This window comes from Buceros rhinoceros, unplaced genomic scaffold, assembly GCF_000710305.1.
Source record: "Buceros rhinoceros silvestris isolate BGI_N320 unplaced genomic scaffold, ASM71030v1 scaffold35594, whole genome shotgun sequence".
Classification (NCBI taxonomy): Eukaryota; Metazoa; Chordata; class Aves; order Bucerotiformes; family Bucerotidae; genus Buceros; species Buceros rhinoceros.
In genome coordinates this window covers 10,596-35,917 of record NW_010407400.1, presented here as the reverse complement: position 1 = coordinate 35,917, position 25,322 = coordinate 10,596, and the positions used below count along the sequence as shown (strand labels likewise).

Below are 25,322 nucleotides of genomic sequence, written 5' to 3'. Positions count from 1 at the left end.
CTTTCCCTTGAAAACTGTAGGTGCTTTGCTGCACCTTGGCCAGTTTTCATCAGTGAGGATTATCCGTGTAGTCCTGTAACATTCACGTCCTCTTAGGACATGGGCAAGGGGAACAAGATTTAATTTCATCAAGTACTTGCTTGCCTTCAAAGTCCTCCCAGAGCACAGCACCTGAAGGTGGCGGTGGCCAGAGCTACAGCTCATATCTGTGTGAGGAGGAGTGGAGAAATGAGTTGTGAGGAATGGCTGGATAGGCAACAAATGGGCGCTTCTGATGTTAGATGGATACCAGCATTGGCTGAAAATCGCCTTAGCGTGGACGCATGAGCAGATTTGGAAATGAGGCTTCCTGTATTTAATGATTGGTATGAATGACTTGTAGTCCCCCTTAGACTTGTGTGGTTGGGACGTGGAACAGACAAATTTTGTGTGTTTGACAATTAAGGATTTAAAAGCCAAATGCAAAGGTAGTTCAGAGAGCTAGGAGTAGAGTCCACTTCACCACAACTCTTGGAAAGGGATGAAGGTACCTACACTTCTGAACTAATATGAGAACACAAGAGCAGAGATAGGTATAGGATTTAGTTTTAACCCACACTGAGTTCAGTAACATTTCCATGATCACTTTTACCTGCACTCAAATATTATTTAAAAATACGTGTCTGTGGTGTGTGCATGGTGCACATATGAGCTCAGTGTAGCTGTTCTGAGTTGCTGAGGATCTTGGTGTGCTTCCTCTCCTTGAGATCTGTTTCATGTTTGTGTTCTGGTTTTTTGTTTGTTTTCTGGGCACAGATCATCTCCTCTGAATGCCACAGCATACAGGGCAGTCTCGCTCTTCCAAATCTGCCTAGGTTTGTTGTGCTGTTTTGGCATTTGTCATCCTTGTTGGCTTTTTTAAACTGCTGGGCAAGTCCCGTCTACCTTTATTTTAGGTCAAGGTTTCTAACTTCTCAAGTCAAAGGAAGGTAGAAAAGTAACATGTATGTGCTGTGAACCCTTAATATTGAAATGTTACTGCTTCCCATCACCAACAGATGAGTAGGTTTCTGATATAAAAGTTGTATTTTAAATTTTTTTTAGTCAAATGCTGCTGAGGGGTAATTCCTAGACATGAAGCCTAGCTGTCTTCTTCCTCTCCAAGGGCTTAGTTATCTTTAGCTGTTTCTGAATTGAGTGATTTTTTTCCAGCCTTCCATCAATAACTTCTGGTGCACGTTCTGGTATTCCTATACTACATTAAAATACTTGTAAACATCTTCTCTGTGGTACACTTCTCAGCAGTTTACCCAGTGTTACGTTTTGTGTTTGAACCTTCCTCTCTCCGCAGAAAGGATTATAATGTGGCTTGCCAAGCTTCTTTAGTACTGAAAGTGTAAGGTGATACTAAGCCATCTGAATATATTTGAATGAATTATTTGTTTCGTTGCTTTTCTGTTGACAGTTACATGCAGTTCAACCACAGTTTACTTACATTAAGTGACTTACGCCTTGTTCCGGGGAAAACTCAATTGCAGATCCTGTTTTAATCAGTGATTAAACCTCTTTTGTGTCTTTTTTTTTTTCAGTACCAAGCAGTATTCAGAGGTTCCAAGAGAAGTTTTTTATCTTTGCTTTAACACCTCAGCAGGTCAGAGAAATCTGTATTTCCAGGTAAGAAATAAGAGTGCGACACAGTGTAGGTGAACTCTTCCAAGATTTCAGGAGAAAGTGTGGGGGTTTCGGTTCATTTTGTGCATCACTTAAGCTTGTGGATGCAGAGTGGTAAACTTCACTGAGGTTATGCTGAGTTTATTTGTTCTGTTTTCAGAATTCATGTGCAGTTGGAGTAAATCCTTCACTGCTAAAGAGTTAACAGTTACTCGGTTACAAATGTGATTATTTAGAGAGCTGGTAAGCTTTTCTTCCCTGCATGTTTCCTGGCTGCCCTAGTGGAAGGCTGCTTTTATCTTTTGTCCCAGAGTTCATGTTGTTGCAAGACCTGTGGTGTAAGCCAAGAGAATTCCTCAGGTTTTTTCCTCTCTGGCAACATCGTGCTGTATTGTTGCTGTAATCTCTTGATAGAAGATGCTGATCCTAAAGTCTTTCTTAACTTGTAGCAGCTACACAGAGGTATCATTTGTAAGACTTGTTCGTAGCTAGATACTACAAGTAAAATAAGATCAAAGTTTAGTGGTGTTGGGGCAGGCGTTCCAGTTCTTTCTGTGTACGACTGGAGCATGGGATCTGCTGTCTAAACGGGTGCTTCTCTTTACCTTTGTCACAGGGACTTCTTGCCAGGTGGCAGGAGAGATTACACAGTCCAAGTTCAGCTGAGGTACATTTTTCATATTGTTCTTTAACTTCTAAATTGCCTACTGTAACATTTTCTGGGGACATATGAAGGTGCTGACACTTGAAAATGACACTTTCTCTTTTTGGGGATTTAGGTTATGCCTGGCAGAGACAAGCTGCCCTCAAGAAGATAATTACCCTAATAGTTTGTGTATTAAAGTAAATGGGAAGCTGTTTCCATTGCCGGTAAGCTTGTTTGTACACGTTTGACTTCTTTGACTTGCAGGGGGTGTGTGGTGGTTTTTTTTTTTTCTGTGATGTTAGCTTGCTAAAACAACCAAGCTGTTTATTGTTGTGGCTCACAATTCTGTAGTTACTAATGTGAGGCGTATGGCTTGTCCATTTGCTGTGTGAGATGGCCGCTACTGCAGTTAGTCATGTTACAGCCACTGCATGGATTAATTGTGTTTTAGCTACCTATGGCAAATCTCATCTGCTGCAGTTAACACAACGACCTATGACGAAACCAACCAGATCTGTATGGGGAAATCCTCCTCACAGGTCTTCAAAGTGAGTCTGTTTGACTGGTTTGGAAGTAAACCTCGCTGCTTGGGCTGTCTGTATTTGTGGTTGGCTTGAGTTCCCTCTTGTTACGAGGGAATGGTACCGCTGCCGTGGGCTCTGCATCCTTCTGGTCAGGGCAGAATTCATTTGCTGTTACTGAAACAGAACAGCGTTGGCAGTTCTACACTTCGCTGGTGTCTGATGTTGCAAAAGTTAGTACGCTGGCAGAGTCATCTCAAGGCCTGCATATATATAAAAAAGGAAAAGCATTCCAATCGTTGCTGAAAAATCTCTGGAACTGGGCACCTCTGTAGACAGAACAGAGAGAAACTCCCACGCAACCCATTCTGAAGTAGTTCTGGAAGCTATAGAAATGGATAAAGTAGTAGTACAGAGATTGTTGGGTTTTTGTTTTTTCAGCAGTGGGTTTGGAAGAATCTTGTGTGGAGACAGGAGGTGTGAGACCTCTTCTTCAGAATGTTTGTCTCCTCCTTGGTGTGTCAGATACGTTGTTCTATACCTTTCCTCCATATGGAACCACAACTGCTTTTTTTTTTTGCCTTTGCTCAGCTTACATGAGACTCTAGGTTCTCTTCCCTCTGCTTCTTTAACCATCGCATCACTGTTGTTCTGTGTATCTTCAGAGTGTAAGAGGATTCTTTCATGTGTTTTCTGGACAGTGTTTTCTCCAAATGCTGGTTATGTTCTCTGTGATAAACTTGAGGATTTTATCCTCTCTTCTGCAGATTGTCTTGCTTTATTTTAAGCAACCCACCAGAAGGAATTCGGTGTGATGTTACCCTGTGGACATCAGTTCTGTCTCTGCTGTTTCTCAGTCTTGCTAATACAGTTTATGCCCTGTTACGCTATCTATTTTGTGTGTAATGTGTCACACAGTCATTGCAGAAACTGTTTGTGATCTTGGATTATTGCTTTGCTTTAGATCTAAATCCTGTAGGTTCTTTGTGCACATCACAAGATGAACCTTTAATCTGTTCATCAGAAACTTAAGGTGAGAAAGTGAATAAGTGACCATTGTCTTGGCAACTTCCTTTCCTCCTGCAGCATGAGCCGAATGGTAAATACAGTCTCAGTCGAGTGCTCCTGCAAGCATTTATTGTGGATGTGGTCACTGTCTGCATCTCTCTTGTGGTTCCTTTCTGTTGCAGGAAATGCAGGATAACTTCCTTGCCTCAAAGACCAGTGTTGTCCAACTCAGTAGTGCTGGTGTTAACTGTTAACTAATCAGTGATGGCAGTATCTGTTGCCAGCTTGACAATTGTTCAGTGAGTTTTGTTCCGTCTTTCCCTGGTGCAGCAGTTCATGTCTCTGCAGATTTCTGTAAATTATTCTTGGTCATCTCCTTGGCTGCAGTCTTCGGCAGAAACTTCAGAGAAATGCAGCCACTGTGCCAGCACTGCTTCAGGTTGGGCCAACTCATGTTCCTACAGCTGTCTGAGACCTCCTCGTGCATGCCGGTGGCTTGGCGAGTAACAAGGTTTTTACAGATAGCACACTACAGCGGGCCATTCTCCTGCTGACTTCTCTTACAGATGAGACAAAACACAAAAGTCCAAAAAGATGATTTGCTTTTCTTCTCAGTTGTCCTCCACAGACCCTTGTAGGCCTCTTCCAGAGGACAAAATCAACTGTGTCACAGGAGGCTGGAAATAGCCAGATAGAAGAACAGTTGCACTTTGTGTTGATAGATTTTCTAGCTCTAGCAGTTTCCACCTGCTTTGACTACTGCAGTTCTTGCAAGAAGTGTGGAAGACTGAAATACCCAAATCATGCTGGCACTTGCGCTGCTAGAATTGGCAGCCTAACTCAACAGAGTTAGACCATGCTGGTTGTGATAGGCAAGCAGACTGCTCTTCACTTGACTGCTGCAGGGTTGGTGAGGGAAGGTATTAAAGTGTTCTAGCAGTGCAAGATGGAATCTGATCCCATAATAGTTACTCTGTGGAAGAAGACATCAAAGCTGGACTGAAATGAAGCACGCGTGCTGCAGAACACGTCTGTAAAAAAAAAAAAAAAAAAAAAAAAAAAAAAAAAAAAAAAAGTTGGGAAGTAGAAGAGAAGTTGCATCTTTGCTCTCTTGACGTTGGAGAGCAGCAGGATTGTTGTGGCTGGTACAATATGTGTGGAAATACTCATCTAAATATTGCGGGGATGACGTCTTTGTCCACATAAGCTCATTATAAAGTCACCATAGTAGAGAAGGGCCTCCTACAGCAAAGCTATTGGGATATACACTCTAGAAGTGGCTGCAGCCATTATGTCTGATTAAAGAAATGGCAAATCGTTCTTTCCTTTGAATGTGAAATTGTCAGCAGTCCCCACACCTCTGTCTCTCTGTCAGCAAAGAGGCGCACATGGTAGGGTTTCTGATGGCTACTGGCTCCCTCATCTGGGGTGAGAACCGTTTTAGAGAGAGTCCTTCAGCAGTTGCTTTCTGCTGCTCTGGCGTGGCAGACCTGCCTGAGGCAGCTCCAGCTCCCTGTTCTGTCGCCGCAAGCACGAGCCCTGTCTGAAATTAATAGAAGGCAGTGAGGCACAGCCTCACGAGTGCAGAGTCCTCCCTGGGTTAGAGGCAGTGATCATCCTGTGGTATGCTTGGTCTGCAAATGGAAGAGGCTGTGTGTTTCTGTTTTTTATTTTCAGATTTAGTGTCTTTCAAAGTAACTTTTTCCAAGCACTAGGCTGTGAATGTGTATGTTTCCTCTGGGTTAAAAAAATACGAGTGTGTGTTTTTTCTCTAAGCATTTCTTGTGTAGAGCAACGCTGTCTTGAACTGCATGAAATCTGGCAGTCGGTTCTGTGCAAGATGTAGGGCTACAGTCTTTCATCCTTCTGGTGCACGATGAGTTTTTGAGATGAATGGACTGGAGGCTGCTTGTGTGAGCTCAGACCAGAGATTTCTTAAGAGTTGTTCTTGTGGACTCATGTGCTCGTAGTGGCAGGCAGAGCGAGATGAATAAGCTGCGTTTAGGCTGTGCTCCTTCACATTGCACAGGTACTTCCTGCTCACAATACAGTACCTCGTTTATATTGTTTCCGCAGAAAACAGCGAAGCCTGTTAGTTCTTACACAGCTTGTATTCCACGTACAGCCCTCCTTCAGGGGCCTTGGCAGGGTGACAACCTGTTGCTAATGGGGTAGGTGTAGGTGATGCAAGGCAAAGCAGACACCAAGGAGATGTAGAGCTCTTGGAATACTACTTTATTCTTTCTTAAATAGAATGAAGTGTTTTTTGGGTGTGAAACACTGAACTAACTCTTCATGACTTGCTGTGTCCATGCCACATTCTGCTCTCTTTCACTGGGGCGGAGGTAGAAAAGCACAAAGCATCAATGTTGCTTTTTTACTCTTCCACTGAACTTTCCTGGACCAAAACTCTTCCACCTCTTCAGCACTTCTGGAAAACCACTTTAAAACAAAAAATGCATTAAAATTGTGGTTGACATGGTATTAGGCTGTCAAAGACTGGTATTCTTCAGAGGAAGTGTTGAATTTAGTCTCCATCCTAGAGAACCTCTACGTTTACCTGCTTCCCATAAATCTTTTTAAAACCACCAGCCTGTTTCAGCAAGTTTTTCAGAGTACGGCGGGGAGACTTGTTAACACGTTCCTTGTCCTTTCTTCCCACAGGGATACGCTCCACCGCCAAAAAATGGAATTGAACAGAAGCGACCTGGGCGTCCCTTGAATATAACATCTCTAGTTCGGTTGTCATCAGCAGTGCCAAACCAGATTTCCATTTCCTGGGCCTCTGAAATCGGCAAGGTAAACTCTGTTCTGAAGGATGTGGAAAGTTGTCTAAATCACCTCATCTAGCTTCCTTCTCCCCTGCCGCCTGATGCTGCTTGCAAGGCATACACCAGCGAGTGCGTAGCATTAGGTGGCTGAACTGCACTGTCAGTGCCAGGAAACAAAGTTTGCTTTAGAAATACGGTAGTTTACAGTAATGTATATAAGATTTGCATGCAGATGGCAAAGACTTCCTTGAAGAATTAACAACTGAAAGCCTGCGGTTAGGGGTTACCTGAAATGTGCATCAAAAATACCAACATTTTTTTTGTGGTTTAAATAGCACAAAACAGCTCAGACGTGACTAAATGACAACAGGAAAAACCCCTTTTCTCCCTGTAGCCTGATGGTGCAAAAAATGAAGCTGTACAGCCATATATTCTAAGGAACGGTTCTCGCTATCTGTTGTAACTGTCCATTGGAGAAGGCTTTTTAAACTGACCAGCTGTGCCAAGGCCTCGGGCGTGGAGACATGCATTTACTTTTGAGGTTTCTGTATTTTTGAACCGAGTAATACTGAGAAGTTTTACAAAAGCAATTTCTATTTTGTAGAAAAAACTGTTTAGTAGATACTTCCATCTCTATTCTTTGCTTTGTAATTATACTTGCAAATAAACCAAAATGAGGGTGGCATTTCCAGCGCAGAAGGAGAATTCTTAGATGGCAGGTTGCTGGGAAGCACTTACTGGGGAGGTGTCAGGCTGCTGGCATCAGCTCTTTCTAGGCTTGGTGGATCTCAAACATGCGTGGTTGGACCGTGTTTGTGTGTGTGATATCTAAGTAGCGTGTTTTGTTACAAATGAAGAGTATTCTGGAATATTTGGGTGACTTGCAGGAGAAATGAGTCGGCATGGGGAAGGATGGAGCACTGGGAGGGAAAAAAAGGGAAAACTGAAGCCTCTGCATATTGCAGTTCTCAACTTCATGGAAAGCTGCAGCGGGGGAAAAAGCGAGACTTCAGGTGGCAGAAGATTAAGGGGGTGGTGACCGAAATGTGATACCTGTTGCTTTCTAGTGCCTGCAGCATTAATCATAGTTGGAAGGGAGTTAGCCTTTAAAATGGCTGCACGGCTGTTTAGCAGTCCCCCGGTGGATTTACTGAGCGAAGAGGGTGTGAGGAATTTGAATTCTGCCTGGGTTTCAACAGCTGTTGCAGCAGCCCTTTCAGCTGCTGCTAAGTCAAGAACTGCTTATTCCTCGATGCGTGACTAGCTGTGTAGATCCTTCTGGATTCAATTATCAGAGTAGCTTACCTCTTAATTTTTCTTTCAAAATCTGTGGACCAGAGACACCACATATTTCAAAGTGAGACTCCAGTATAAAATTCTATACCCCAAATAAAGTTTTTAAAACAAATGGGAGAGAAATAAAATAAAGAGCAGTGCTGTCAGCGAAGTTGGTTTGGTTTTGTTTTTTCCTGAAACAGAGGCAGAGGGAATGATCTAAACTGTTGCTTCCCAATCACAGAGCACAACAATCTCAACAAGACTGCAGTGTTGTGTGTGGTCTTGGCCTCTCCCAAGGACCCCTGCTTTCTTGCTCCCTTGTATCTGCCAAAACACATTCTTATGGAAACAGATGAATTGGAGGTTGTCCCAGCATTCCCCCTTGTCCTGAGTGTTTTGGTTTAATGTTGGTGCTCTGCTCAAAGTATTAGAACTCACATAGCAGCCGTCGCTATTCATCCTCCAAGTGAGACCCTTGGGGGACAGTGCGGAGTGTCAGCGGCCTCATGTTGACCGATTGTGGAGGGCTTCTGAGCAAAGGAGGCCTTAGTCCCACAGAGGTGGACAGGCTCAAGCCTGTAGAATTCTTTCTGTAGGCAACAAACAGTGCAATGAATGGTCATTATTAAAGGAAGAAAAAATGCATTTTTTATTGGTTTCCCATATATTCAGATGACTTTATCTGCTCATATAGGTAAGAGCTGGATTTTCCGTAGGTGGTGAAGGAGGAGCTGGGCAGTAGGTGCTCGTTTAAAATTCCTGAGCAGTACAGGAGCCACAAGAAGGTGGTTGGCAGGGAGTGGAAAGAATAGATTGCAGGTTGTGTTTTGTTATACAGATGAAACCATTATTATTCTGCAGTAGTGGGACTTGCAGAGTTTTCTCTTCTTTAGTGACCTTGAAGAGAGAGTGAGCACTGAACAAAAGAGCTGGCAAGTGTCTGGTGTGAATTAGGGAGTAGTAGTAACTGCTCGGGAATGTGGCTGGCCTCAGAGGAGCTGGTATGGTGCAATGAGGCTTGGCCTAAAAGTGCAGAGCAAGCTGAGGGAAAGGTACAAGGAAATCAGCACAGCTGTCTGCTGTCTGAAGGTGTCCCGTCTGCGCCTGAAACACCACTCATCTTTCCTGCTGTCACATGGTTGTCTTTGATCTCCCCACTTGCAGACTGACACTGAAAAAAGGGAAAGGTTTAGGAGGCAAACCTGAGAAATTCTTAAAGACCATGTGTAGGAGAAGGTGTGTCACCAGCCTAAATTCTCTTCCCAGGAAAAGAACCCAGGTTGCCTCTTGGTCGTGGAGTTACTCTTCTCAGTTAAGTCAGAACTGTAGGACAATTGGCAGGAGAATTCTGACAGAGTGTCGGACACTCACGTCTAATGAAGTTGTCAATGCATTTCATAACTATTAAAGCAAAAATTCAGCACGTTCTTGTTTTTACTGTATGCTGCAACCAGTGTAAACAGTAATCTGTTGTCATAGTGGAAGTACTGAATGAAATCAGTATTTATCTTTCCGTCACTCTCTTTGCAGAACTACTCCATGTCGGTGTATCTCGTTCGCCAGCTCACTTCAGCTATGCTTTTGCAGAGGTTAAAAATGAAAGGTATCAGAAACCCTGATCATTCCAGAGCACTAAGTAAGTAAAATTAGTTTGCCTGACCGTGCTTTTTGAGGGTGGTTGGTGGCTCTTTAGAACTGGTTACACTTAGGGGATGTGCAGCACTGAAGAGAGAGTCTGTGCCCAGAGTACCAGAGGTTCCCTTTGCTGTGGCCGAGGCACTGCATGCTGTGTCGGTGAGGGTCCCCGTGCTGGTAGGGAGCACACCTGGAGGTGCTGTCTGAATGGGAATGCCGTGAGCACCGCTTGCTGTGGTGGGCTGTGAGGTGCACGTAGACGTCCTAAATTCTCTTCACTTGCATGTGGTGCTGATTGTCTTTGTATCTTGCTCACTGATGGTTATTTTATTTATGTCTTCATGTGTTGAGTTCAGGTCGCTCTAACCCTTGTGCCTGTTAGTGCATCTGCTGCACATCAAACTGTGTTGTGATGCACAGTGCTTGCCAGTTGTTTATAAGCAGTGAAACTATTGTTTGGTATCACTGTGAACTAGTTTCCTAGATGCTTAGTTTTTTTAGATGGCTGGAGATAAAGTACTTGTACTGGCGAATCAAGATTAGCCTTTTAAATAATGGTGTCTGTCTAACTTCTTAATTTAGTTAAAGAAAAACTAACTGCAGATCCTGATAGCGAGATCGCCACAACCAGTCTGCGGGTTTCTCTGATGTGTCCTGTAAGTATGGCTGGAAACTACCATATACAGCTGTGTCTTCCTATCACTAGTGCAGAGATGGGTGGCTTTTGAAACGCCCTGCTTTGGGAACTTCCCTGGCTTTTGTTACATACTGATTCATTAATCTAGAACGGTGGGCAGAAGGGTGCACCTACCAGCACCTGGCAGGAGGGCTATCAGACCAACCCGTTTAGAAAACTGTGAATGTCTTGGATGTCGAGCAGTCAGCATCAAGTCGTCAGTGGTGCGTACAGCAAGGTCTTTAGGAGGAGCAATCTTGTTTACTGAGGTGTTGAGACTAACTGGGCTGGGTTACAGAATAATTAGAGGATACAGTGATGAGTAAAGCTATGGGTCTGCTCATCGTGGTGGTATGGCTTATACTGCCAGCTGCTGGAACAACAGCCAAGAAACCAGTCACCGTGTAAAAAGGTAATGCTGCCTTGGGGTTTCTCTTCCCAGGTAGAAACTGGCCTTGTGTTTGTGACTGGTCTGTTAAGGTGAATGTTTAAAGTGGGAATTATGCCGTTCTGAGTCTTAATGTGACTGGAGCTCACAAAACCCTTGAAACATGGGCTAAAATTATAAAAGTGGGTGTTCCAGTAGGTCTTTTAATAAAAATAGAATCCTAGGGATAACATTGAGGCAGGTCCTTTAGAAATGTTTCTGTTATTTTCAAGTCAGTGCAGACTTTGTGGATGGCTTTATTTTTCCTGCAAGTGCACTGTACGTGCTCTTGATTTGCTAGATGATTTGCTGCGGTGACCTTGGCACTGCACTCCTCTGTAGCAAGAAGGGACAGTTACTTCACCAGCTGCCTCCAATGTCTTTGTTAGCCACCCAGGCTAGGTCACTGTCTTCTGATTCTGACACTTTAAATCCACCTCCTGCAGCTGGGAAAAATGAGACTGACAATCCCATGCCGGGCTGTTACTTGCACACACCTGCAATGTTTTGATGCTGCTCTTTATCTTCAAATGAATGAAAAGAAGCCTACCTGGATCTGCCCCGTCTGTGACAAAAAGGCAGCTTACGAGAGCCTAATACTAGATGGGTAAGAGGCTGCGTTTGCAGATTACACATTACTCTAAGGTTTTCATGAGGTACTTGGTAGCTACTTCTGTGACTTGAGGTTTAGCCATTTCATACTATTTTCTTTGTGAAAATACTTTAGACTTGGAGGAACCACTAGACTCCGGTAGTTTGCATTTCCAACTAACAAACTGTGTAAGTTTCTCCTAACTACATGATCAGGCTCTTGAGCCTCAGTAGCATTTTCTCCAGAGAAATCGAAGTGTGACATCTGACGATAGGGCTCCCTTTCACACGACCGAAGCTTTTAACTTTAACTCAAACAAGTGTCAAAATTGACTCAAAGGAGGATGATTTCTCCTCCTGTAGGAAAATCTATAAATTGCAGTAATGCTGGGGTGGACTATGGGTAGGTTGGGATGCTCTTAAGTTTCGATCTGTAACAACTGTAGTTACAGGGTTTCTTTCAGGTAAGATGAACTAGGGAGAGATTACATGCAGTGGGTCACAGGTGATGATAACTAGCTGTTCAACTGTGTTTCCTTTTCACTTAATTTCACTTGGAATCAAAAGTGAAACCACTCACCTTTATATTTTCAGACTCTTTATGGAAATCCTTAATGAATGTTCAGATGTGGATGAGATCAAATTCCAAGAAGATGGCTCTTGGTGCCCCATGAGACCAAAGAAAGAAGCTGTGAAAGTCTCAAGTTCACAATGCACCAAAATAGAAAGTATGTACACCTGAGTGCTGCTTGCAGACCAACAGAGAGTCTTAGTTGTACTTTGGATAATGTGTCTTGATGTTTGTGTTGTGGAGGGCTTAATACTTCTACCCTTCTTTTTGTTCAAACTAAAAAGGAAGGTTTATAACTGTAAAAGTGTGCTTTTTGAGGCTTTGGTTTTGCTCTCTGCAGTAGCAGTTGAGAAGTCAAAAGGTTGCTCGTTTTAGGTCCTTAAACTGGTAAGTGAAGATTAAAGTTTGTGCTTTATTATTCTTAATGTGATACAGAACACTAATAAAACAGTCCCTGGGCCATAACATTCTCTGTGGTGTCCAGGAAAATGAGCTAAAACAGGATTTGAGTTCCTGGTTCTCTTGCAAACAAACTGCTGATGTCAACAGCCTTTAAAAAATACTGTTGCTTTTTCTTGTTTAGGTTCTGGTGTTGTCACCAAACCATGTTCTATGTCAATGGCCAGTGAGGTGAACAAGAAGAAAGTTGATGTTATTGACTTGACAATAGAAAGCTCTTCGGATGAAGAGGAAGATCCTCCTGCCAAAAGGAAGTGCATATTTATGTCTGAAACACAAGGAAGCCCAACCAAAGGGTTTGTCAATTTTAAAGTTAGTTGTTATTCTGTGATGTCTCAGGTAAGAGATGTGTAGACAAATGGACTCGCACTCTTTCTTCGGGATCCAGCTCCAGACTTCCAGAGGAGAATATCTAGGCTTCTCCTTGCAGAAGGTTGTATCGATACAGCACCTTTGTACAGGCAAAACACTATTAAATAGCTTTACCTCTCACAAAAGACTTGCCCTGGCTGTTGCTGTGTTTGCAGGGATGTTTCTCCATAGAAAAGGAAACTGATTAATCTAAGGGACAGGATTCTCCTGAGAAAGCAGGTCATGCCAAGTGGAGGAGCTTTCTCCATTCTTGCTAAGTTAATGTCACCTTTAAGGCTTTTCCTGTGCTATCTGTTACACAATTTCTCTACTCTGCTCTGGTGCCCAGGAACTAGGCGCATTTCATCCATCCTGTCAGTCTTGGAAGGGAGACACTTTGCTTTTTGGAATCAAGACAGGCTTTCCCTCCAGCTCTCTCTTAAACTCTGGCACGTTTTGGACACTGTTGGCTGTGGTTATCGGTCAATCCTGCACCTTGGGTAGCACAGCCAATGACTTTCAAGTTCTCTGCCAACTGCTGTTGCATCTTCATGGTCATGCCTGACTTCACCAACAGGCATAATCAGCTTCTTTGCTGTTGTGCCACCTACTGTCTGTCCCAGTCTGTGCAGCTGCGGCAGTTTGTGGCTTCTGTAGAGTGCTTGCTGTCGGTCCATAGGGCACAGGAGACCTGCAGGGAGAGAGGGGCACTGGTTAGGCTCACTGGTAGTCACTGCTCCATGAGGCGATTCCAAGCGTCATCTTATCGTTGTCTTAACTAGTTAGTGTCACTGCATGCGTGAGGTGTGTGTGTCTCTGTCTCTCAGCATAGTGGCTTATGTCTTGAGCTAAAACCATAATCCCTTCTGTTTTGCCAGCTCTTGAATTAATGAGCAGGGTTGTGTTGTCTTTGAGCAAATCGTTGGTCATCTTCCACAGCTTTCAGCAGTGATCAGGAAATGCTGTTGCTTTTTGTGAGGATTGTGGAGGAGTCCTTCCGCAAGACTCTGTTTCTTACTTTTCTAAGAAAAAATAGCTACAAATAGATCTCTGGATGAAGTTTTAGAAGGCACTAAGTCTTTCTTCCATGCTGCTGTGTTTGCCTGAGATGGCTACCTGCAACCGTAACTGTAGAAAGACTGAGGTTTTTGTCTATCTGTGACCAGTGTATTTTCCTTACAGGTTGGGTATGGAAATGGCACGATTTCCTTCTTCAAAGCCAGGCTTTTGAGGAACAGCTTTATCTCCCGTAAACAGTGTTGAGAAAACAGTGGGGCGTACTCCTGTAGGCAGATGTGACACAGCCTGGAGCATGAGGTGCTAGAGAAGGGAGGGTCTGAAATCCAAGCTTCTGCAGTCAGAAGTAGCATAAATGCATGAATGCAGCAGGCTGGGGAGGAAGACTTGAGCAGATGACGCTCACGGCTGTGGGCTGGAGGAAGCCATACGGAGCAGCTAGGAGCAGGTCTCTCTTTTTTTCCTGAACTGACTTGTAGTTTATAACATGTTTAATGCTTGTGGCTGGTGCCTAAACACGTCTGGGATTATGTTTAACAGCGATGGGGCAGAAGGTGGGGATGCAGAAGGGGTTTAACTGGTTGCATGCTCCTGGATGGCTGAACTTTCCTTTGCTTAGGCTGTGAGTAGATGGGTTTGCTGTTTAACTCCCATCAGCATAATCGGCGCTCCAGGGGCTGAGTAATGGTTAGTCACGTCACTCACATGTGGAGTGACACAAGTTTTGTGGAGAAACTGGGAGAAGCATTCTCCTCCTGGCTCTGTCTCCCTGCATACTCCTCTGGGGTGCTCCTCAGATGGGCATGTCCGTCTCTGTCTCTGGGTGGCAGACTGTTACAAGCGACCGCAGCACTGCACTGTGTTTTAATGCCAACTTGCTCTTAGGTCACCGCTGCGCTTGAGAGCCCCAGGGTATGGTCATGTTATTATGAAGACTGTAATGAAAGAGGAAATTAGAGTGGAATGCTGTGTAGCGAGTGGCCACGCTGTAGTCGTGTTGTAACACAGTGACCTTGTGAAAGAGAGAGCACAGCGGTGCCTAATTTCTGCTTGTAACTAACAGCCAGGTTGTTTGTAATTTCCCGTGCTGTTAAAACAGGGTTCTCATGTATCAGCCATCCACTGTCAGAGTGCCCAGCGTGACAACGGTCGATGCTGCTGCTATTCCTCCCACGTTAACAGACTACCCAGTACCCTTCCATCACCCACCAATGTCCGGTATCTCATCAGACTTGCCAGGTAGGTGGTGGCTATTTTTAATGAGTTTTCTCACAGCCTTATTAATTTGTGGGGTGGGTGAATATTGGAGAATTGATCAGCTTTTAAATTTTTTTAATTGAACAAAGACTATCTGCAGTTACTACACTGATGCGATGTCTAGACAAGTCCGGTACAGACTGCGCTTCGCAACAGTGATGTGAAAAACTTTTGCTTCTGGGGCACAGATTTGCACTGTGGAGCAGCAGCCAGAAAACCTTCTCGCTGTATCGAGTTAGGCTTTGTGTAAAGATGCAGTTGCTCGTGCTGTAGACGAGAGGGAGAGTAGCTGCTTGTTTAAGTTACAGGCGCGTGACTCATCCCAGCGCCAGATGTAGAGATGCTCTGATAGCTGATTCTAGTGGTGCTCTGTCTAGTCTGTATGAAAAAGGTTAAGGTGAGCTACGATATGTAAGCTGACCTCTATCGACTTTCTTTACCTAGACATACCCTAAATGCCTATGATGTATGCTTCAACACTGCTGCTAAATATCAGACAAAAGGTGGGGATACTGATTGTTTTCTATCCTGGCTCCTTGAAAAGAACGCTGTTTATAAGGACTCTGGGGGCTCTCTTTGCCGGCTGTAACAAACCCAGAGCCGAGGAAATGGTGACTTGTGGTGACAGGTGTCACATGGGGCTCCTGTACTTCCCTCCTCCCCCTCCATTGCCTGTCTCCATTTCCCCCCTGCAACATCTCTGGGTTTTTTCCTCTTCTTTCAGCACCAGTTTGGCAATGGTATGGATATCATTCCCCACGTTTCTCTGTCCATTTTGGTTCCTTTACTGCTCCCTCCCTCCACTTCTCCCTTGCTGAGAAACCAGTTGGCTTCCCAAATTGGACAGGAGAGTAAGCTGAGGGAATGGAAGCCTAGAACTGTTGTCTGTCAGCTGAAGTTCTAGAACAAAAGAAGCTGTAAAAGCAGCTGAGCTTAAATCTCCCTCAAAATCTTTGCTAATGGAGAAGAGATGCTGCTGGCCAGAACGTGGCCAGATGTGGAGGTGAGGGGAGAGGGAGGGAGTATGTTTACCATTTCTTTATGTTGACATAGCAAACACAAGGCCAATACTTAAAAAGTTGCAATTTCTCATTGGTCTCAAATTTTTACACATCTTGCCCTTAATGCGTACACACTAATGGTGTATGACGGACACTAGTTGTCACTGCTCTTAGAGGATAAACCTTGAACTACTTGTAGTCTCCTCTTCTTCATTCCTTTTATTTGTCTAGACACAAAACGGGGATGATATTAGAAAGGTTTCCTTATTGGCTGCCCATGGGTGGAGGAAGAGACCTGCTGCTTGTTTTTGGACTTGTGCATGTTGTGACTTTACTTCATTCCAGCATCTTTAATGTGACGACACTCTTCATGTCCCAGTTTGGCCCAGTCAGGTACAATACACAGTGAAACTTGCATTATGAACCAACAGCTCCAAATGGCAACCTCCATCTAAGCAACCACATCGAACCACCTGCAACATCCAGTGAATAATGCATCGTTAAGTCATCCTCATTCTTAAACAGAGCCACTTGTACTAGATAACTCGTTTTGCTGCTGCCTGAAGTAGTTGTTGAGAGTGGTGTCACAGTGGTATGTGCCATTTAGAAACTGTGTAACAATCGCAAAATCTGTTCTGCGACTACAAAAAAGTTCCTTAAATTTGTGTATGACTAAAAGAAAGACGTATCGATTTATTATCCTTCTTTTCTTTCTAGGTCTGGATTTTCTTTCGCTAATCCCAGTTGATTCACAGGTATGTGTCTGAGCTGCTACGGGGTTAATTCCCAAGTCCGGTTTTTGTGACACACTGCTCAGGAAGCTCTCAGGGTGCTGTCACCATCCATCAGTGTTTGCTGTCTATGCTTAGACCTAACAACAGACCAGGAAAACCCATTTTCCCAACGAGAGCTGGTAACAAAGGTGTTTTAAGGGAGGGTTCAGTTTAGCCTCGCTGGGATAAAACCAGGCAGGGAAACTTGTTCTTTCTGATAGTTTGCCTTTCTGAAGTGGGTACGTGCACAGCACTAACTCAAACACAGCCGTCGTGTTCTTCATGCTCATCCGTCTGTCTATAAGCCAGGCTAAGCTCTGTAAATATACTTCACTGATTGGTGTTCCTGTTGGTTTTGATAGTAGGAGATGAAGTTTTAAAATACCTTCATTAATTTGATGGGCACACTTTTATAATAAATTCCTCCATGGAATACCTAAACCCTGTTGGCTTTGAATTGTATGGAAGTTTTGTAGGTCCGAACTAACCGGGTGGTTCTTTTCCTTCCCTGGAAAATTTGCAGCTTTTAGGGAGAATGCTTCTTACTGTAACTAGATTCTTACACAGACAGACTGCAGCCTTGAAGTGTGAGGCTCTACTGGCTCCCTGAGGACAGGAGGATCTGAAGCAGACCCTCAGTTCCACCCCCCTGTCACTGGGAGACAGCAGCAAGAGTAGACTGCGGTAGAGCTGACTTTCTGGTGCCTTAAAAACCAAGGATGAACTTCCTCCTTTTCTTTCCACTACTGCACCTGGCAATGCTGTGTGCCTGACCTTGAGATCTGAACTGCCAAAAGTGGGAGTAACAGCAGTTTGTTGATGTGGGAGACTGGAAGCAGGTACGCTGCTGCGAAGTGTCCACTTTGGACAGTTCGAACAGCTCGGGCTCAGTTCCAAACAAATGCCCACGATGGGAATCCACAGGGTAAGAGAAACTATGAACAACGTGTGTGAACAACATACGTGTGTGTGTGCGCGCGGGGGTGTCTTACATTACCCCCTCCTTTGACACCTTGTTCCTTGGCAACCTTGTTCTGTTCCTGAATGCTTAGAATGTTCAGCTATGCTTTGAGAAGGCTTGTCTTTCACTTTAGGAAGTTTAAATCAGCTTAGTAATTTATCTTAATCAGACTTAATCAGAGCTCACTTATCACTGTTAAAATGTTTAGAGACCTGCATGTATCATTGCAGGTATAAACCATGAAAAAGTTGATTAGTGCAGCTGCCACTGTGGGTGGGGGTGAAAGGATTCCAAGCCTCCACTGAAGCAGCAAAAACTTTCTGCTGCCTTTTGGGATGGAAGGAGCCCGAAACATGCAGCAGCAGTGGGCAGTGAACATTCTCCAGATGCTGTGGTTTGGTAGTGTTTCCTAATGCGCTACTAAACGCTGAAGCTAACCAGTTACTGAGGACAAAACAAAACCACGGGAAGGGTGAGGGAGAAGGGCTCATGGCTACTGTCTCTGCTTGCCTGTTCGCAGACCTCCGGTTCTTGCTGTGCATGTGGTAACGAGGTTTTGTGCTTGTAGTAGGGAAGATGTATCTTCAGAGCATACATTTCCCTTGTGCAGTTAGTCTCCTCATTCTTCATTGTTTGTTTCAAGCAGTACTGTCCTCCTATGTTTTTGGATAGTCTCACCTCAACCCTAACAAGCAGCACGCCTGGCAGCATCATCACGTCAACCAGTCACCACGCGAGCAGCACACACGTTAGCTCCTCCAGCCGGGGCGAGGCAGGAGTGATCACCAGCAGTGGAGGCAGCGCTCCCGACATCATCTCGCTGGACTGAAACACCGGGCAGCTTGGGACTGCAGGAGAGATTGCACATTGCTGCTGCTTGTGTCACATCAGCATCTTGGAAGTTATTCTGATATTTATTGAAAGGATTTGCCTTCTGGAAAATGGAGTTAAATTCATCTACGCTAGGAGGAGAAGTGGTAGATACTGTTTTTTTTTTTCCTGCTCACTAAGTAGCTGGTATAGAAAAGGCCCCTTCAGAACATGCTTTAGTGCTTTCGGCTTGTTCTGGGGAAACTGACTTTCTTGTTCCTGGGTGGGTTTCACAAATGATTTTTAATTTTGTTGTAAAACACAGCAATAATGTAAAAACAAACAAACCCTTTTTTATAGGAAAAAGAAAAGCATTTAACCAGTCTAGAACAACACTAGAGCTGGATAGAGGTGCAGAAGTGTACCCATTGGAGAATTTTTAATGCTTTCACTGGGGCCTGTAAGACAATGAAGCTTTGTGAAATAGCCATGACTTATGTTGTATATCTCCCTCTCCCCCCCTTCCCCCTTACCTGTGAGTGCAGGGGGATTTTGGTTTTTCTCCTCTTGCTATCATGTTTTTCGCAAATGCAACACCATCCTGAGCTGTGACTTCTTTCTCTTAAAGTTCTTTAGCCTGGGGAAGGGACAAACTATCTATGCAAACTCTGCATTACACAATCTCTGTGCTGACACTTCACCACTGCCAAAACCTCCAAAGAGTGTACAGTTGTGCTGTGGTCGAATTGTTGATCGCTTTAAGAGGGGATAGAAAAAAACCTTTAGACTCAAATTTAGGTTACAAAGTCCTTGGTGGCCCTCTCTGAAACTGCTACCCCTCACCAGGTGGTCAGGTGATCTGCATGCTTTCTGTGGTGGCTGTAAGGAGACAAACCAGGAGTGACTTCCTCCAGTGCAGGATTGTCCTCTAGGATCTCTCACTTACGGCTTTTGTCACAACAGCTGTGTTCTGCACTTGGCTTCTTGGAGGGTAAAACTGTAGCTGCACTGTGCTGCCACCTAACTGGAATTATGTGTTTAGTGATGCTTTGTGCCATGTAATGTGGTCTCCTAATCATGGCTTCTCTGATTTCCATGGGTGATTTCCTCCTGGTGTGCTCCTCCCATGAACCTGCTGCCTGGTTGTGTGTATGCAGTGTCTCCTGCCTCACCTCTAAGAGTCACCTCGGCAGTGCTGTACAGGGAAGAGGTCACAGGGCAGGAACGCCGAGTCATCTCCATGGAGCTGGTGCCCACATACAGAGACTGTCTGTGGGCACAGCAGCTTGCCCAGTGCTGTTCCTGTTGAGTAACTGTGTTTGAGATTACTCCCTCCCTCATCACCAGCTTTCACTTTTTACTAATTTCATGTTCCTTTTTTCTCATTTCTTTAGTCAGATGTCTGGTGCTTTTTGCCTTCTGTTACTGTATTTGAATTAATAACATGGAAAAAATATTGAAGCAGGATGTATTTTTGACTCTCATCTGCCCTGTGCTCCTATGTTTAACGCGGCGTTACTCCTCCTCCTCACTGCCTTTGTACCATCTTTCACAGCAGTCTTCAGTTCACATGTGGGTCTTAACACTGCATCCAGTCCTCCTCCTCATTTCCTGATCTGTCGAATTTTTTTGTACCTGTTAAGTCTCAGTTTTTAGCATGATTCATTCCTAATAAAGCCATGCTATTTATGAGGTTTTTTCCTACTGGCCTGCAGCAGATCAGTACTTTCTGCATCACAGTTGCACAGTGACTTGAACTATAAATAGAGTGTGGAGAAGTTCTGGAATAATTCTGAATAAAGTGTTTAAAACTGGTATCTGTTGCTGAAGCTGCTGTTTGTGCTCTCAGTGCCAGACTGAGGTGGGATTTGGGCGACTGCTGAACGGATGTAAAGATCTCACATGCACATCAGAAAAGTTAAGTGAGGGTGAATGCCATCTTCAGGACATGCTCCTGGCAGTGAGGCAGCTGCTAAAGTATGAGTTACAGAAATGCTGTACCCAGACACCAGAAGACCACTGGCCTGAGCTGGCCTCTGATTCTCATGCTTCCACATCAGATAGAGCTGTTTGAAACAACAGTGAGCTCTTCAGGCAGGAGATGGTGCCCAGTGGTACAGAACCAGGAGGTTCTGGGCCTGTCAGCAGCGAAAATTCAGGCACTTAGCATTAGTGGGGACTTTCTGTATCTGACTTTAAATCTCAGGGCCGGATGCTGGAAAGCTTACCTATAACTACAGCATTTCAGTATTGGCGGAAGAGCATAGAGAAGTCAGTTTGGAAAGGACAGAACGCATCTTCTGCCTGAGAGAACAAAACCAGACAGTTAAAGAATTTCTGCAGGAGCAACAACGAACAGAGCTGCTCCCTAGGTTAAAAGACAGCTGTGGAGTAGGCAAACCACACAGGGCACTGCTACTCCCCACATTTTTTTCAGTGTGTCCTGTTTGACACAAGCATCAGCACCTACAGACAAAACCAGGAAACAACAATCCCATAAGTCAAATGAGAGTGTAATTGTTACTTTTTTTTTGTTTAGTAGGTGATCATGCCATCACTGCTACACTTTAACACTGTGTGTGTACCTAAAACTTACCTGGTGGTGTGAGGAAACAGCATTGGGACAAAAGCGGGCAGTGCATCACGCAACATGAATCGGAACTGATCGTAACTTACCTAGGAAGTTACCCAGAGGTGGAACACCCTCCCTCAGGCCTTTGTAGGTACGTGTTCCAACATACCCAACATGAAAGTTTGCATTGTAACGGTCTCGAGGCCAAACCTGACAGTGATTCAGGACGTGCTGCGGAAAGGCCTGGCCAGCAGTGCTGGATCTCAACTTGGCAGTAAAACCTAGTGGGAAGTTAAAAATGGAAATTAAAAACGGATGAGCCAGCTACAGAAAAAAGTAAAACTGGTTTATTGTGGATTTCTGGATGAACAAACCCCTGAGAACTCTTGCAGAACCTGGGTACGGGACCGTTAGGAGACTGCTACATTGCAGGTAATTCCTTCCAGCAGGTAAAACTGAGGCAAGCTCCAAGGAACTGCAGAAGGACCTTGTGTGACTGAGTAAATTTGCAATAAAAAAGCAAAGTTCAATTTAGATAGATATAAAAGTGTATGGGGAAAACTGTGTTTCATGTGTCAGGACCTGAACCGATCACTACCACTCAGTTTGGGATCCTCCAGTTAGGGTAAGGAACAGGCTCTTCAGCTCAAAAAGAGCAGCAGCGTAGTGGGAATCACAGAATCATCTGATGGAAAAGACCTTTAAGATCATCTAGTCCAGCTGTTCCCCCAGCACTGCCAGGGTCCCTAAACCAAGTGCCTCAGCAGCACCTCCACACGTCTGTAAAACACCTCTGGGGATGGGGACTCCACCACCTCCCTGGGCAGCCTGTTCCAATGCTTAATTACCCTCTGTATAAAGGAATTTTTTGCTGATATGTAACCTAAATTTCCCCTGACACAACTTGAGGCCATTTCCTCTCGTCCTGTCACTTGTCACATGGGAGAAGAGACCAACCCCCACCTCACTACAACCTCCTGTCAGGTAGTTCTAGAGAGCGATAAGGTCTCTCCTGAGCCTCCTCTTCTCCAGGCTAAACAACCCCAGGTGCCTCAGCTGCTCCTTGTTAGACTTTTCTCTAAACCCTTCACCAACTTTGCTGCCCTTCTCTGAACCTGCTCCAGCGCCTCAACGTCCTTCTTGAAGTGAGGGGCCCAAAGCTGGACACAGCGTTCAAGGTGTGGCCTCACCACTGTTGAGCACAGAGGGACGATCCCTGCCCTGCTCCTGCTGGCCACACCAGTGCTGGGACAAGCCAGGATGCTGCTGGCCTTCTTGGCCACCTGGGCTCACTGCTGGAATATACAGGGGGCCAAAAATTAAGAAACACGGACACAGGATGAAGATCAAAAGATCACGCTGTTTCTGATTCAAAGGGAGCACCAGCTGAAGCTGGCAGGACCCAGGTTCAAGAGACACAAAGGGAGGCGGTTCTTCACCCATACCAGTGGAAGTCCTTGACAAGTGCTGTGAAAGCTGATGTTTTTCATGGATTAAGTCCATAGAGAAACCCATGGAGGGTTGCTACTAAACTGATCTAGGAACTACTTCTGCCCCAGGAAGCCTCTGAAAGTGGCTTCCAGGAGGAATGGGTGAGTTTTACACCAGAATTGTTCTTTCCCTTTCCCAAGTGCTCGCTTTCAATCCATCACTGACATGAACAAGGCATTGGGCTGACCTGACACTGGGTTTGACAGTACAGGAATTCCACATTTAACTGACCATCTACAGGTGTTCCCTTTGCCCTGTCCTCATCTTCACAGCACTGCCATCCCCTTCTCTCAAGTATCCAGTCTTGTGAAGAGCTGCTGCCTGTGAACTGAGACTGCTACTGCAGAACCACTTTTAGCCACTGTTTTATAGGCACTGTGGTATTTCCCCACGTCTTTTGACCACTGTTTTTAGGGAGACTCAACGGCAGCTTTGGCAAGGAACTAGGAAGGCAGTTTCTCAGAATGTGGATGTTAATGTGCCATGTAAGTTGAGACAGAGCCCAGTATAATACACATCCTACCAAGTCTAAGCTGACACTTCCTTTTGTTTTTCCATTGTTGGAAAATGGGGCTGTTTATGAAGTTGGTTTCAGCTCTGTGGAATGTAGAAGAAGGGAAAAACAACACCAAAATACTCAAAACCCAGCCACAAAAATACATTGTAAATTGTTCTTTGAAGAAGTTAAATTGCCACTTTAGACTTTAAAAGTTAAGCCTCTCTTCTTTCATCACTGATTATTTTAGCAGTTGCCACGCTAACGTACTTTGGCAAAGAAGCCTCCTCCAAAATAAAACATGACATTTCTTACAGTATGACTGTGCGAGGAGTTCCAAATGCACCCCGTGAAAGGGGTAAGCTCTCTGTTAAGATGTCACAGGATGCTCTCAGAGAGCAGTTTTAAATGGGGAGGAGGGAAATGGGGGACACAAATGAACCACACCACCAGAAGAAGGACCACACTGAAAAGCTGAAGTTTCAGGGGCAGTGTAAGAAGGATCAGATGATTATCTTGAAGTTAATCATAAGGTTGGCAAAAGGTGCTCAGGATGGCACTCTGTCCTTCTTTTAAAGATTCAAATCAGTACCAGCTTTTCTAGCCTGCTGCCGCCTGAGACTAATCCTTCCTTCCAGGCTTGCTTCAAAGGAAAACCTTGATTTAAAGTGATGGAAACCGAATTCTGCTGCTGCATGTTTCTGGCATCCTCTGCTGGCACAAAAGCCCAGTGGGCTGCCAGGAAAAAAGGAGGGAACTGCTTGTTTTGAAGATGCAAAGGGACAGCAGGGAGAAGCTTGGAGCTGTAAAATGGGAATTCTTAAATTTCTTTGATCCTGCAGAGGTCTGTCTTTAACTGCACGTGGGTAACAAGCATTGTCTTACCAAATGACTTGTTTACAGGTAGATAGGACTTGACCACAAACACTGGAGTTCCTGCCACTTGTTTTTTTTCAGAACTGTGTCCCGTTTTCCTGTTCAGCACACCATGGATCCTACCAACCACTTGTTCTGGGCACATTTGTAAAAAAATGTTCTATCAAGTTATGTGAAAGGAGGAGATTGCCAGTTATTAAAACAGCCAGGCAGCCCTAGACAATCCCTCCGGACAGCTCACAAAGGCTCCTCACTCGGAGGAATTTCCTTCAGGGGTAACAAATGGCTCCACTCTCACTTCCCAGACGTGTTTCAGGAGCTCAGCGTGCCCTCCCCGCCTCACACGACCCCAGTTTCCAATTACTGTAGGTACTGACAGTACTGGGCTGTAGTTTACGTGCACAAAGTGAGGCAAAACTGCATGTGCTCAGCGAATTCCCTTCAGCAACCTCTGGGCACAAGACAGCAGAGTCCTCCAGTGCTTTGTAATAAATGTACTTACTACGGGATGCAAATTTTATACAGGCGGGATCTCACCATACCCTATCTTGGCAACTACAACGTGCCTGACAAGCACCCTGGTAAAAACTGTACTGAGAACACCCCACATTTGCTTATGAACATACCACCAAGGCTCCAGAACTCCCCTACTTTGTCGTGGTAAGTCTCACAAATCATCAATAGGAAAACATTCTCCACTTTTTGCTGTTTTGCCCTTACTCGCACTCATCTTTTCAGCCCTCATGGCTAAGACATTTTTTTAAGCAACTGAGCTGGTTGATTTCCTGCCCACCACCCAGTACTGTAGTCTGGAATTAATTTTTAAAGCAGGCTTTAAATCTTCCAGTTGCTTTTAAGGCAGTTAAGACAAATTGGTATGTGAATAGTTGTACTTGGTGCTAAATAAATACTCATAGTGTGGAATATATTTTCCAAGCTCTTTGAAAGAAGAATTTAATTTACCAAGAAAAGCCTGTTATTCAAAGCAGAGAAGTGACTGTTTAAACAGCTCAAAAAAAGCTCATTAAAAATACTAAAATCCTTGCTGCCCTTTCTGTTATTTAGGATACCCATTGTTTGTTCTCATGAACGGTTACAGTGACAAAGAAAGGAAGGGGAAAAAACAACAAATAGCTTTCTCAAAGGTAGTGGCAATTCAAAAAGAGGAGCTTAGTTCACTGTCCCACCTACATTTTGCTGTTTCCATTAAACCTTTTCCTAACTTTGGAATGAAAACCAAAGTCTTTGCGTTGCTTATCTGAAGGACGTAGAACAGAGCTATCACAGTTTCATTGTTTCTTGGGTGAAAATGATGATGTATGGGGGAATGGTTGGACTCACAGAATCTTCTGGTTGGAAGACACCTTTAAGATCATCTAGTCCAGCTGTTCACCCTGCACTGCCAGGGTCCCTAAACCATGTCCCTCAGCAGCACCTCCACACGTCTGTTAAACACCTCCAGGGATGGGGACTCCACCACCTCC

General features: G+C 44.5%; 2 protein-coding genes across 2 annotated transcripts in view; one reads left to right on the top strand and one right to left on the bottom strand.

Moving 5' to 3' along the window:
• The window catches only part of PIAS2 (protein inhibitor of activated STAT, 2), a 21,580-nt gene extending 2,865 nt beyond the window's left edge, over nt 1-18,715 (top strand). Inside the window, exons 2-13 of the mRNA XM_010134443.1 lie at nt 1,569-1,653; nt 2,267-2,317; nt 2,430-2,520; nt 6,490-6,624; nt 9,405-9,510; nt 10,092-10,165; nt 11,059-11,219; nt 11,798-11,931; nt 12,358-12,529; nt 14,701-14,840; nt 16,577-16,614; nt 18,240-18,715. Of these exons, the coding sequence (XP_010132745.1) occupies nt 1,569-1,653; nt 2,267-2,317; nt 2,430-2,520; nt 6,490-6,624; nt 9,405-9,510; nt 10,092-10,165; nt 11,059-11,219; nt 11,798-11,931; nt 12,358-12,529; nt 14,701-14,840; nt 16,577-16,614; nt 18,240-18,422 (1,370 nt within the window). The 3' untranslated portion in view covers nt 18,423-18,715. The remainder of the gene's footprint in view (nt 1-1,568; nt 1,654-2,266; nt 2,318-2,429; nt 2,521-6,489; nt 6,625-9,404; nt 9,511-10,091; nt 10,166-11,058; nt 11,220-11,797; nt 11,932-12,357; nt 12,530-14,700; nt 14,841-16,576; nt 16,615-18,239) is intronic.
• Nucleotides 18,716-20,446: 1,731 nt separating this feature from the next.
• Nucleotides 20,447-25,322, bottom strand: part of EEF2 (eukaryotic translation elongation factor 2) — a gene marked incomplete at its 5' end in the record, with an annotated part of 12,440 nt that continues 7,564 nt past the window's right edge. Inside the window, 2 exon segments of the mRNA XM_010134444.1 lie at nt 20,447-20,541; nt 21,080-21,256. Of these exon segments, the coding sequence (XP_010132746.1) occupies nt 20,447-20,541; nt 21,080-21,256 (272 nt within the window).